The sequence below is a fragment of the Ochlerotatus camptorhynchus genome, unplaced genomic scaffold, assembly GCF_037179485.1.
Source record: "Ochlerotatus camptorhynchus isolate MF236.1 unplaced genomic scaffold, CSIRO-AGI_Acam_v1.1 ptg000392l, whole genome shotgun sequence".
Classification (NCBI taxonomy): Eukaryota; Metazoa; Arthropoda; class Insecta; order Diptera; family Culicidae; genus Ochlerotatus; species Ochlerotatus camptorhynchus.
This window is the reverse complement of record NW_027040879.1, coordinates 2751310-2765639: the sequence shown is the minus strand read 5'-3', so window position 1 is coordinate 2765639 and position 14330 is coordinate 2751310. Positions and strand designations below refer to the sequence as shown.

The 14330-nt window shown below is 39.8% G+C and overlaps 3 protein-coding genes across 4 annotated transcripts; 1 reads left to right on the top strand and 2 right to left on the bottom strand.

Annotated features, from left to right (window-relative positions):
• Positions 1-1091: 1091 nt before the first annotated feature.
• Positions 1092-2376, bottom strand: LOC135710586 (serine/threonine-protein phosphatase 2A activator-like). 2 transcript variants are annotated; one of them, XM_065233193.1, is made up of 2 exons: positions 2251-2376; positions 1092-2194 (listed from the first exon to the last, which is right to left on the bottom strand). In XM_065233193.1, exons 1-2 carry the CDS (start codon positions 2261-2263, stop codon positions 1173-1175), a joined length of 1035 nt encoding a protein of 344 aa, XP_065089265.1. In that variant the 5' UTR covers positions 2264-2376; the 3' UTR covers positions 1092-1172. The 2 variants fall into 2 exon arrangements, with proteins under 2 accessions (XP_065089265.1, XP_065089266.1); XM_065233194.1 differs by having other exon boundaries at positions 1092-2191.
• Positions 2377-8020: 5644 nt separating this feature from the next.
• On the top strand, positions 8021-9950 carry phr6-4 ((6-4)-photolyase). The gene is made up of 2 exons (XM_065233191.1): positions 8021-8360; positions 8418-9950. Exons 1-2 carry the CDS (start codon positions 8122-8124, stop codon positions 9826-9828), a joined length of 1650 nt encoding a protein of 549 aa, XP_065089263.1. The 5' UTR covers positions 8021-8121; the 3' UTR covers positions 9829-9950.
• Positions 9951-10752, bottom strand: ND-B17.2 (NADH dehydrogenase (ubiquinone) B17.2 subunit). Its single transcript, XM_065233192.1, has 5 exons — positions 10735-10752; positions 10581-10679; positions 10312-10489; positions 10166-10250; positions 9951-10104 (listed from the first exon to the last, which is right to left on the bottom strand). The coding sequence occupies exons 2-5, from the start codon at positions 10673-10675 to the stop codon at positions 10025-10027; spliced, it is 438 nt and encodes a 145-aa protein (XP_065089264.1). The 5' UTR covers positions 10676-10679; positions 10735-10752; the 3' UTR covers positions 9951-10024.
• Positions 10753-14330: the final 3578 nt, after the last annotated feature.

Genomic DNA, 14330 nt, shown 5'->3' with positions numbered 1-14330 from the left:
GTACACACCGTCCGTGTGGTCACCTGAGGCACAAAAACTGCTTTCAGAAAGAAAAAAACTTTTCGGTGAAAAACACTTTTAAAGCTATGTCATGTGACGAGACAATAGGCCCTGATGTTGCTCATTCGCTAGCAATGTAGGCATAGGCTGCCAAAGCATTTTGTGAAAACCGTTTTCAAATCCGAAATACACCCAAATGATATTGTTCCATTACTAAGTGGGCCATGCTTTCTTTAGTGGGTAATTTATGTAATACCCCGTTCACATTACAGCCTATATCACGTAGCATAAGCTGTCTTGCAATGAGCACTCATTCATAGGATTTCCAGTGAAAACTAGATGTATGAGTGCTCATTGCAAGACAGCCTTTATCACGTGTCGGCAAAACTAGCAAAACAATATAATATTTTGATTTAAAAAATAACGTCTAATGACCTTTTTTCTGGTTACCTATACAATATCATAATGTTACCTTTGCTCGATATTGTGTGGAGACTCAAATTTTTTATATCGGATGGGGTAAGATGAACAACGAAATTGATCAAGTTGGTCATGCTATAAACATAAAGAACAGTTAAAGCCTAATGTCATAAAACTTAAGATTGTGTGATTTTAATGAACCTTAAAAAATATAACTTTACCAAAGAGGAATTTTCAGTAGTAACCTATTTTTTGACAACATGCCTACGATTGTTTTTTTTTTGCCCCACAGGACTGAGCAGGGGCCATCTTACCCCATAGCTGGAAAATAGTCTAAAAATAAATAAATAACTTTTAGTATTTTATTCGAATTTAAACAAGTTTGTATGATTGTTCATCAAGCAGAGGAATAAACGTCAACCCTTGAAGAGTCTGTAGAATTATAAAGTGAATTATTTTCTGGTGAAAATTGTGGATTTTTTTTTATAGTTTGGTTAGGTTGGCCATCTTGCCCCTCTTCCTCCTATCTACATAGGTAATTGTATAATAATTGATTGACCGCCTTGATCGGTGAAGTCAGGTCTATGCTGCTCAATGAACAGGAATAGATGGGCAACAAATGGCTGGTGAATAATAATTGGCAAATCAACCTACGTATATTAAAAGCCGCACACTCACCAGCATTGTAGTATTGTATTTATTCAAGAAAGACAATTATCAACTTATTGAACAATAATGAACTTCGAATCGCTCTATTTGCTTGGTTCGGCATCAAACTTAGGTGGAGAAACCACCGTAGCCAAATTCGTCCTTGGCAGGATTCCCAAACGTGGACTCGGCAACATCTTGCCTTGCTTGACGGGATTCAGCGTTAGAATAGATCCAAAATACACATGTTGGATAACGGGAAACTTGGACATTACTTCTTTCTGGTACATCTTAATCAGCCCGGTGCTTATCTTTGCCCACGATGGCACGGCGCTAATACTCCACAGTTGATTAGAGTGTTCTGCAAAGTGACCAGTTTTCACCTGCCGAATGTAGTCGATGCATCCAACAAACAGGTACTCCTTCCTGTATACGTCGATAATATTGTCCTCCACAAATTGCGCTGGTTCAATGGGACTTCTGACGGCAAGCTGTGCACTGCCCCAGATAAATGGTACAAACTGAAAATCATCCAAGCTCCACACTCCATGACTGCCGGCCGGTTCCATCCTGTAGGTCACTTGCAGCTTCCGTACAAAATTTAAGTACTGATAGAAAAGCCTCAATCCGACAGCAACCTCATCTTTCCTCTCGATGGCCCCGATCTTAAACAGGCACATTAGGAACATGATGAACGAAAGTTCGTGGCCCGTCCCGTAATCGATTCTAGTTGCATTACCAAAAGACTCCACAAAGTAAACGTTCAACTCCGGTACCGCATCTTTTAGATTCTCGGGAATAGCGTTCGTTATCAATGTCGCACTTTCGTTCTGCATCTTTTGGAACCAGGCCTTGAATGCGACATTGCCGAAACGAGCCGGTTGGTCAACGGGTGGCGTTTCGATTGCCAGTTGTTCCAATCGCTTGATGGTGTCAATCAACTTATGAATTATCGGACTAAATTCGATGGGCTGGCTTTGTTTGGTTCCCTGAAGAGCAACGCACATACTACTGATGAAACCAAACACATCGTAATAAGCCTCGGACTTTTCCCAGATGGCCATATCCATTGCATTTTTGATTAGTTTTTCCGGTATCTTGTACTCGAACTTAGCCGGAGCTTCTGCTGAAGGAAATTGATAATTTATTTGCGGAATTTAAGGATAAAAATACTACACTGACCTGAATTAGCCATATCTGAACAATTATGCTTGTTTTTTTATAGCAGAATACGGCTAGTACTTTACCTATTAAAATAGTTTAATTGCTTTAGTCAACTTTTTATCAGAGAAAAAATTTGTTCGGCAACGACAACACAAAATGCACTCAAAACAACACCTCAAAAATAAACACTGCATGAGCGCGTTCACGGATACTGTACTAAAATACAGTATTGGGCTATCCTCCATGCCGACTTCTTTGACGTTTCCCATTTGACGTCATTGTGTCCAAGGAACTTACCCCATTGGCGTTTACAGCGTCACACTGCGTTACAAGTCACACCAAAACTGCTTGACAAAGTGGTCAACTGTTCTTCACGTTTTTCACTTGGCGCACCTTTTAGAACTAGTTTCCGGATATAATTCACTGATTAGTTTGCTGGTTTCTCAACAAAAAGTGGAGAAAGATTTTCACTTTAGCTTCTTCACGGGCTTACTGATGATTTTTTTTTTCACTTCAGTATTTTTTCGTTTTTTACATTGGCTTGGTTCAAAAGTCTTGGCTATTATTTTACTTTTTGCCACTGGTTTCTAGCACTTGTCAGAAATTAGCGTTCCTCGCTTTTATTTTGTTAAAAGCTTTTTCCGCTGTCACCACAATGAAAGGGAATGAAAATAACACACTCCTTTGCTTAAGTCTAGAACAGAACAGTTCCCAATTTTATTCGTCATTTTCTTTAAATAATACCCTACGACACTCATTCTCGCACTTGTCAATAATCCTCTCTCTCTCGTAATTCATTCGCTGCCGTCGCGGGGAACCGCGCGTTTAATTTTCGATCAGAACATTAACCTATGGGCTAATGTTCTGTTGCTGACGTTTGTTGTTTTCTTCTGTCTTTATTTTCGCGGTGGAGCGATTGGATTTACTTAGGGGCGCTTCATATATCTATCTCTATCATTATCTATCTCTATCTTTATCTTACGCACATGAAATCGGCCAATCAGGAGCTGGTTCACGTTTTACAGAAAAGTGGTTCATTTTCGCCCCCGTATTGTCACCTCTTCTCTTAGCCTATGGTAAAATCTAGAGTCGGTGTATAATGAGTCACGCCAAGAGAAAAACAGTTGAACGGTTTTTGAAAGATTCCCTTTCTTTTAACTTGGCAACAGAGGACTTCTGCATCAACTTCAAATGGCTTCTAGCGAGGAAAAAAAATTAACGGCTGTAGTAAATCATTATATCAGTAATTTTGTCAAATTATCTTAAATAAAAATAGTAGAAATTGTCATTACTGATCATTTCAAAACGTATCGCATGACAAATGTAATGCTCACTGCGTGTATATGATCATTTCTTTGATTATATTTTATATTTAATCGCAATACCTTTCGTGGAACTTTCATAGCATCGTAATGCTTATTTACTTTGCACGATAGGTAGCCGGTTTGACAGTTCAATAGGTAGACTTGGCTTCACTCTTGGCGTGACTCATTATACACCGACTCTAGTAAAATCCATAAGCAAACGTCAGACTGTGCGTGAAACACGGCGAACTTCGTACTATCCTTTCACTTCACCGAGAAATCCCATAAGAAACTGTCAATCTTTTCTAGAAGAGACGATTTTTCGACGGTGCCGTCAACGCCAATTATTGCAAAATAGGGGAAATTCAGGTAATGTCGACCTAAGTGTCCCTGATTTGGGCCCATACATAAATTCAGCAATCGACTAAATTTTTAATAGCAACCAAAAATATCCATTAGTAACGTCCCAATAGCACGTTCATCTAGATAAAATTGATAAATAGCAGGTTTTTAGCGATGGGCCCAATCATAGATCCATAGGCTAACATTAGAGACATGACATTCCCCCTACGTCATGCACGCTATTTCAAAATTACCAAAATTTGGGTAGAATCCACCCAGATCGGTCAAAACTGAACTTACCCAAAACTGGGTAAACTGTGTTCGGAGTGACAAGTTAACAAATGAACAGAGTCGATTGGATTCATGTTGATGATGTCCATTTGTAAAGTTGTCACTTCCAACATAGTTTACCCATTTTTGGGTAAGTTCAGTTTTAACCGGTCTGTGTAGATTTTACCCAAATTTGGGTATTTTTAAATAGTGTGTGATGTCGCACATCGCAAACATCAGAGAAGTACACTCAAAAAATTTCACACGTTTGATCGAAGTGTTTAAACACTTGATTTTTTAAATACAGAATCACATTTACTTTAAGTGGATTTCACCTTGGTTCAATGTGTTATACACGTTAATTTATAGTGTTTCAAACTTTGAAATGTTGAAATTTTTTCACTATCTACTCAAGTGTATTGCACATTGAATATCGCTACTGTTCAAAACAGATGGATTTAAAGTGTTTTGCATTTCAATACGGTGTGAATTGCTTGCTCAGAAAGGTAAACATCGAAAACAAGAGTTGTGACTTTTTCCTATCAACCCGCCTCATATATGAGAACAACCGTGGCACAGTGAGATCGAACGAAGACTCTGGCAGCAGCACACCCCAACAGTTCATGATCGAATCCAAAATCAGACCCATTAAAAAGATATGTGAAAGCTCTGGCCTCTGGCAGTTTTGTTTTTATATTTGTCGATTCATTTTTAGAGTCGGTAAAGTAGAAGTCGATAAAGTAGAATATTGTAGAATATTGAACTATGGTGTGCAAAGCTATTGATATCACCATATGAGGCACATATAATCCAAGTGTGTCACAATTTAAATCCATAGTGTTCAGGCATGGTTCATAGCATAAGATTCACACATGAAATGGATGTGTTTCACAATAAGCGCAAAATTAAGTGTGAGACACATGATGATGGCGTGTGGAATTTTTTGAGTGTATATACACGCTATTTCGAGGCTACATATTTTTGAGTTGAAAACCACTCAGTTCAGCCAAACGGGAAGTTACCCAAAAATGGGTAAACATGATTGTACTCTAATTTGAGTAAACGTGCCAATGGCAGAAATTGGGTAATGGTTACTCAGATGATGACATTTGTCAACTGAGTAAATCTTACCCATTTCTATAGAAACGAATAAATGCCCCATGAATGCTTTATATGTAAAATTTACTGATTTCGTCCAGAAAGAATATAAAAAAACATTATGAATATGATAATTCTGTATTTATTTATACCAACGAACTATTTGTTAGAGTTGTACGAGGTGTTGCATACCTCACCAACTAGCTACTGATAGCTTTCGACATCCAGGCTATTACGTAGCTGCTCTATTAGAACTTTTTCACTTCACTAATTTTAGACTCACTGCGCAAAAATCACCTTTTGACTACTTCAAACTGCGTCATTTTCCTAATAAAATTGTTTTGGTTAATTTTCTTAACGACGTGTTCGAGTGATCATCCAAACCATTTATGGAATAGTTCTATTAAATGGGTTATCGGTCGTTTATGGTAATTTTTATTATTTGAACTTAGGAAAAATTTAAATTAGAAACATTTACCCAAAATTAAGGGTAGCCCTCTCTAGATTCCACTCATCGGCGCAAAAAAAAATTTACATATTGAAAACTCTACACGGTAAGAAAAAAATACTCACAATTAAGTTCAAAAAAACTCACCGTATGCTTCTCATGTTTAAAATAAACATATATATTTTGAAATTATTTAAGTATTTGAGTGCAGGGTAAAGCAAAATAAAACGGTTTGCTAAGAAATAATAAAATAAGATCTTCGGGCAGGGCATCTAAATTCCTGCTCTTTTTTTGGGTGCGATTAAGGGTGACCTGTGGGAATTGCGTGTATAATTGAACTTTGCCACACCAATATGGCAATACAAAAATGGTACAGGCATCGAAAACTCTCAATTAACAACTGTAGAAGTGCATCTAAAACACTAAAACGCTGTCCAGACTGGAGAGCTATACCAACAATCAATACGAAACTAACGATTTTAAATTGGTCCACCACTTTAGTAGCCTATTGGTCCCAAGCAAACGATTAACGTACCCTATTCTAGCTGAAATTCTATTACTACACTATGTTTGTTTTGATTCGCTATGAAAGTTTGACAGATAACATCACGGGTGTGTGGATTCATGCAGAACATGCAGGGGTGAGTGAAATAGCTTGGGACTGCTTGGGACCGTTGTTCTGGTACTGAGTGAGCCAAAAATAATAATGATTTTCTTCGGGACCCAGTATCTTAGAGTTACCTCTATGGGTATACCATGTTATAACGGTTGTCAAATAATTGCAGCACAGAAACCACCATCAAGGTAGCGCTATAACATGTTGTAACCTGTCTGAACGTACTATAAGTTGAGAGCACGCAATAAGATATTATGCGATAAACCATAATCTTGAAATGCGAAGAGGAAGAATATGCATTTACCTCAATCCCTAATAAACGGGTACCATACACTAGCGATATCATAGTTGGAACGCCCATATCACATAAAGTTGGGATGATATCCCGAATTGGTGGTTAGGCGCTTCTTATGGTAATTGTTTATGCGCGGATACCGTGGGTTCTTTAAGGGTATTGAGGTAAATGCATATTCGTAATCTGCATTAAAAGTGGAACCTAAACCCAAAATTTCATCAATTTTGGTACACTGGAACTATTTTAAATAAGTACGATTACATTTGTAAAAATCACCTTATTAGTGCCCCTCGGTGTCACTTTATATGGGATCGAGCTGTCAGTTTGTTAGTTAAGTGTCAAACAGTGAAATTATTATTTTTTTTTCAATCTTTATTTAAAAATCAAGATGAAAGTGTGTGGGTTCGAAAAAAATATCGTTGTGCTCAGAAAACGAAGCTCTTTCAGATGATATATAAAAACCGATACATTTTTTCAAAATTAAAGAACCCAATTGCGTCAAAATAATCAAACGGCTTTATCCCACACTCAAAAAACTTCTCACGTCTGATCGATGTGTTTGAACACTTGATATTTCATATGCACAATCACATTTATTTTAAGTGTATTTCACCATGGTTCAATGTGTTCTACACGTTGATTTCTTGTGTTTCAAACTATGAAATGTTGATGATCTTTCTCTATCAATTCAAGTGTATTGCACATTGAATCGCACTACTGTTCAAAACAGATGGCAAAACAGTGTTTTGCATTTCAATGCGATGTGAAATGCTTGTTCTGCAAGGTAATCATTGAAAACATGAGTTGTGACTTCATACTTATCAACCAGCCTCATATATGAGAACAACCATGGGCCAGTGAGATCGAACGAAGGCAACTGCAGCAGCACCACCCCAACAGCCCAGGATCAATTCCCAAATCAGACCCATTAATTAAAAGGCATGTGTATGCTCTGCCCTCAGCTTTGTTTATATATTTGTCGATTTAATTTTTGAGTCAGTAAAGTAGAAGTCGATAAAGTAGAATATTGTAGAAAATTGAACTATGATGTGCAAAGCTATTGATATCAGCATGTGAGGCACATAGAATCCAAGTGCGTCACAATTCGAACCAATAGTTATGAGGCGTGGTTCAAAGCATAAGATTCACACATGAAATGGATGTGTTTCACAATAAGTGCAAAATTAAGTGTGAGGCACATGATGATGACTTGTGAAATTTTTTGAGTGCAGGCTTTATCACATTAAAATGAGTAAATTTTTTGAAACTATGGATCTATTGAGAACACGTTCACACTTTATATTTTATTTTCAATGAGTTTATAAATAAATAAGAGTGCACCGAGCATGTACTAAAATAATGACACAAAGTTTAACGTCAAATCAAAAGCTCGTGAAGTCGATAGATTCACAAGCAAAACAAATTTCACAACAGCAAGCAATAACTTCAAATTTGCGTCGACCCCACGATTTGCAACAACGCATCCTTGATAAAATAACATCCCACTCCAGCCATCATGTCTTCACAACAAACTGTTGTCCATTGGTTCCGCAAAGGTCTTCGAGTGCATGATAACCCCGCCCTGGTCACTGCCGTACGTCGCGTTCTAGATGCACCGAAGCAACACGTTTTGCGTCCCATCTTCATTCTCGATCCGGCCATCCTGAAGTGGCTCCGTGTTGGGCCCAACCGATGGCGCTTCCTTCAGCAAACACTCGTCGATTTGGATCAGAATCTCCGGAAGATCAATACCAGGTATATTGTTATTTTTTTTTATATTTGTAACGGTAAATGTAATTTGATGCTTTTTAGATTGTACGTTGTCAGAGGAAACCCATTGGAAGTGTTTCCGAAGCTGTTCCAGGAGTGGAATGTATCCTTATTAACCTTTGAGCATGACATTGAACCTTATTCATTGAAGCGTGATGTTACCGTTCAAGAAATAGCCAAGAAACACGGCGTTAAAGTACACATTGAGAAATCTCTTACCATTTATGATCCAGATGAAATCCTAAAGAAGAACGGGGGACGGCCTCCGTTGACCTATCAGAAGTATAGCTCTCTAGCCGCAACTTTAAAGATTCCGCAACCCGTAGATGTTCCGGAGAAAGTGTCTTCGGACAGTGTTCCAAAACCGGATGCAAATGAACGGAAGAAAGCCAACTGCTACGACCCCCCCACGCTTGAAGAACTCGAAGTCAAGCCGGATGATGTGGGTGATTGTAAATTTCCAGGTGGCGAAACGGAAGCGCTTCGACGCCTGCATGAGACGATGAAACGAAAGTCGTGGGTTTGTTCTTTTGAAAAGCCCAATACATCACCAAACTCGCTGGAACCGAGCACAACGGTGCTTAGTCCTTATGTAAAATTTGGTTGCCTCAGTTCGAGACTGTTTATGCGAGAAGTGCAGGCAGTGATAAAAGGCCAGAAGCATTCTCAGCCACCTGTATCCTTGATAGGACAACTGATGTGGCGAGAGTTTTATTATTGCGCTGCGACTGCAGAGCCGAATTTCGACAAGATGGTCGGTAATAGTGTGTGTCTGCAGGTTCCTTGGACTACCAACGAGGAGCACCTGGAAGCTTGGACCCATGGTCAAACGGGTTATCCATTCATCGATGCGATCATGCGTCAGCTACGGCAGGAAGGATGGATTCATCATCTCGCTCGGCATGCCGTCGCATGTTTCCTAACGCGTGGGGATCTTTGGATTTCCTGGGAAGAGGGTCAGCGAGTGTTCGAGGAACTCCTGCTGGATGCAGATTGGGCCTTAAATGCTGGAAACTGGCTTTGGCTATCGGCGTCCGCATTCTTCCATCAGTATTTTCGGGTTTATAGCCCGGTGGCATTTGGCAAGAAGACCGATCCAGAAGGAAAATATATCAAAAAGTATGTTCCCGAACTGGCAAAGTATCCTTCTGGAATCATCTACGAACCGTGGAAGGCCAGTTTGGACGTACAAAAGAAACTCGGTTGCATTATTGGGAAGGACTATCCGAAGCGGATCGTAATTCACGAAGAAGTGCACAAGCAAAACATCCAAAAGATGACGGAAGCCTACCGCAAGAACAAAGCCGTCAAGGAAGGGATAATGAAGGGAGATAAAGATCCTGAAGCACCCAGTGGCAAGCGCAAATCCAGCTCTTCTGCATCGTCGTCCAAATCGGCGGCGAAAAAACCGAAGCTCAGAGAAACTCTTACCAAGTATCTCAAAAAAAGATGAACATCTCAGTTTCTCTTGTGGCCTTATTAAGATCTGTTTTAATATTCCGAGATGTCAATAAATCTAAGTATTTCTACTTGCCTGAGAAGCAAGGACGATTTCGGCAAATAAGAAATAAAAGGCTTACTTACTTTTTTAAACATAAGTTCTCCTCTAAAGCAACGGATATTTAATGCTAAAAATCAACGCTTCACATCTATTCCAATTTGTCGGCTGGCTTCTTGGGATCCCATGCCTCAACCTTAGGGCGGGTAGTCGAGTAGGGCATGTAGGCTTCTAAAAAGATCAGTAAATTTGATTACTCGTTAAGCTTCCATCCAACACCATTTTATCGTACCCTTAGTTCCGGAATGGTTCTCACTATGATCAACCATCCACGCGTAATGGGGGCGCATTCCGTCACGATTTGGAGGCAGATCGGTCTGAAATATTAAACACTCCATTCAGTAAAAACAAAATATTCTAACAATCCCTCAATTTCACCTTGTAATGCATCCATCCGAACCATTCAGCCGGAATCTGAGAACCATCGTACTCCAGGTTGAAATGAGGCGCATACTCGACCCAGCGATTCCTACCGTAGAACTGCGAACGATCTTCAAAGTATTTGTTGCCGTATTTATCCTGCCCAACCAGGCGACCGGCTTTCATTTCATCCATCCTGGAAAAAGCAAATTTCGCATCATTCTGTCCCGAAGGCACCCCAGCCAAGTTACATAAGCCAACAAAACTCGCTCTCACCAGCAACTCACCTGTACATCTTGTACAAACTGGCACGGATACCGCCGTTGTCGCGGATATAGCCCATTAGCTTGACCAGTTTATCCAATCCTACGAAGCGAGCCATTTTGCTGGAATCAATCGAATATCAGAAGGGAATCCTGACCAAGATTGTGATTCTCAAACCTGCGAAGCTGCTGTTTTCAGACACTTCGGCGAGAGCAGATTGACAGAACTCACACAGAAATCAGCTGGCACGCAAGTGACAGTTTAATGTCGGCAAAGAAGACTTTCTGACGTCTGAGTGGAGTACTAAACGTCGTGAGCGTACTCCAATGCTGCACGGTGGACTGAGTTGCGAGAATTATTTTTCGAATATCGATAACATCACGCACGCTTATTCTGGTTAACTCAAAATTGAGTCGAATGTACTCATCTCAGCGGCAAGTAGGGCTACTCAAAATTGAGTAGCCTTATGTTGACTCACTTTTGAGTAAACGACGTTCTCGCGTAGACTGATTCAAATCCACTCAGCGATATTTTCAGTTGCGGGGGGCTTTTGTTTTGATTTTATTTAAGGAAATGAAAATTGTCTACTCCGGATTCATTCTACCGGAGCAGAAAATGGTTCAACACCATTGGCAAATCAAAAATGGCACTCGTGGAGAATAGAAGAACTATGAGAGTGATGATGGTTTCAAAATTTTACACGGGGAGGTATCCTTTTGGTTTGTTTTTGACGTAGGACTACGTCTTTGATTTCTATATGGGGGTACACTTTGTGAAAACCGAAAATGGAACATGTAACAAATTAAGAAAGATTTTGAACGTTAATAACTCAGCTACCCCTGGTCCAATTTCAATAATGTTACCACCAATCGATCAGAAATATGGCAACGCATTGATAACAATGCTTCCAAATGTTGATTTTCAACAAGAAACTATTGAAAAACTGGTAAATGTTCAGCATTGTCCAAAAGCGTCCAATTAACTAACAAATCCACCAATTACCTACATGCATATGCTGCTTCCCCAGCACAGTCGTCAGAGAGTAGTAAGTAGACGAAACAAGTCAAAGTGGCATTCGCCTCCTATCCTCGGGCGCGTGTGAATAGGGAGGATGGAATTGCGTAATATTTTACACACTCATCGCCATGTTCAGAACCAAACGCAAATTCTTCGAGATAACCACCATCCGTCGTCTGGCTCGCCGTGGCGGTGTCTGACGTATCTCCGGTTTGATTTACGAGGTGTGCTGAAGGTGTTCCTGAAAAATGAGATCTGTGATGCTGTCACCTACACTAAACACGCCAAGCGTAAGCGGCCATGGATGTCATCTACGTTTTCGAAGTGACAGAGACGCACTCTGTTTGGTTTCAGAGGTTAAATCATCACCAACATTGGAAACAAAACGGCTCTTTTCAGGGCCACCAAGCTTATTACAGTAAAGAGTAGGAATAGAATTCATCTGCCTGTTTGTCCATATTCAGAACCACCGACCACACAAAATGCTCATGTGATCAAACTGGAAGCAGGGATACAAATTGTTTTGATCAACCTTGATCAACTTTGAATCGCCACGGCCGGATATTTTCGATGGAAGAAGCAACAATCTAGCATCTAATTCGACGAAGACGGCAGGAAACATTTCTGGATCAACAATAGAATAGGGCCCATCAGCATTTGTAAACAAACCGTTCCAAAGCCTCACAAATCGAAGGCCGCTCACACAAACCAACACCAACATCTTGTAGGTAGAAGTTTCCCCTATCCGATGATGGTGTTGGTTTGTGTGGGTGGTCTTCGCTTTGTGAGTAAAGGGCTTTGGAACGGTTTGTTTACAAATGCTGATGGGCTCTTTTCTATTGTTGATCCAGATTTGTGAAGCCGAGTTATTTACGAAAGAGAGTGTCTATGAAGAGAATCGATCAATGTAGATAGGACCTATTGAAAAGTGACGCGAGATTTGTTTTCCGTACTGAGGTAAAATGCTACCGACGCCAGGGAGGCAGCTCCCAGAGATGTTATGCCTTAGAACATGCCGATGGCGCCGACTGAGATTGGACCCAGGCCTGCTGGGGTGAGAGGTAATTACGCTAACTACCGGCGCCGATATCTATCACGGCGAATGAGAACGACCCAAATTTGAGTTTAGTTATCTCAGAAATAAATGCAGGAACTCAGCGATGAGTAAATATTCCTCATGTTTTCCCAGGTTTTTCCATGATTTTCCAGGGAAAAATTCCCGAATTTGAGAAAAGTAAAGATTGGATTCACTCAGTCTATTGGTACTACTCCGAGACTGAATAAAATTTTCGTCAATTTCCTCATTTCTGGCAGATTTTTTAGGTTTTCCACAGGAAATCATGAGACAAATTTACTCATCGCTGAGTTCCTACACTTTTGGCGATTATGAGTGAACTAAACTCAAATTTGGAGCGTTCTCATTCGCCGTGTACGCAAAAAGAAAATAGCCAGTGTCGCTACTTGATAGCAAACTACTCATAATGGGAGGAGTCTTTGTAGCTTTTATACCACTTGGTTGCACATCATTCTGCTTTAACCTAAAAATATATAAAGCAGCGCTGCTGTCTAGTATCAGCTCATTTTCGCTTCGGACGGCGTGGCGAGCAAAAGTTGCAGTAAGTCGTGGCAAAGGAGGTGCCAATCGTCATAGCAAATTTTTCGAGATAACCACCATCCGTCGTCTGGCTCACCGTCGCAGTGTCTAACGTATCTCCGGTCTGATCTACGAGGTGTACTGAAGGTGTTCGTGGAAAATGAGGTCCGTGATGCTGTCACCTACACCAAACACGCCAAGCGTAAGTGGCCATGGATGTCCTCTTCAATAAAACGGCCCTTTTCAGGGCCATAAAGCTTACATCAGTAAAGAGTTGGAATAGAATTTATCTATGCTTGTTTATCCATATTCAGAACCACAAGCCCCCAACGACCACACAAACTTGGAAGCAGGGGTGCAAGTGATTTTGATTGATTCAGGGTGGCCAGCATACCGGGAAATATCCGGGAATTTGGAAAGTAACCGGGAAAAACCCGTGAATTCTGCAAGAGAACCGGGAAAATAAATTAACCATATCATAGGAACAAATTGTTACATCAGAATTTCAGAATAAACCATTAAAACAGTGATCCTTTAGCAAATGAATGTCTTGCTCTATTTGTTGCATAATTTTCTTCAGTATATACCGTCTTATTGTTTTTAGAATTTAATCACTCAGCAATATTGCAAATTGATTTTTGTCGTTTCAATTTCAGATGTTAAGTGCATGGTCCTCTAAAGAAAATATTGAAGATGCTGGAGTTTGGAAACAAATATTTGTAAAAACCGAAACTGAATTATTCTTTTCCGGGGTTTTAATTTTTCGTTGTTCAAAATTCTCATGATGAATTCCAGAATTAACTTGGAATTCTGCTCTGAATTATCTTGAAATTGTTCTGAAATAAACCAGAAAACACTCCGCGTAATAATTACCGTTGAATTATTTTAGGAATTTTCTTCCAACCCCTTCTAAGAATTTATTGGAATCCTTCATATAATTCCCGTTCCCGCCTATCCGGAGACTTTAATTCCTTAAAAAATCTTTCGAAAATTGATTTATAAACCCCTTGGAGTATTTTAAACAATTTCTTTCTAATTATCAGCAAATTTTTTGGAATCAATTTTGTTTGGGTTATGTGATGAATCATTCGCACTAGGGTTGAAATTATTGCCAGAACATTTTAAGAACTCTGTTTCTTGTTGAATTCCGATCATAATTCTC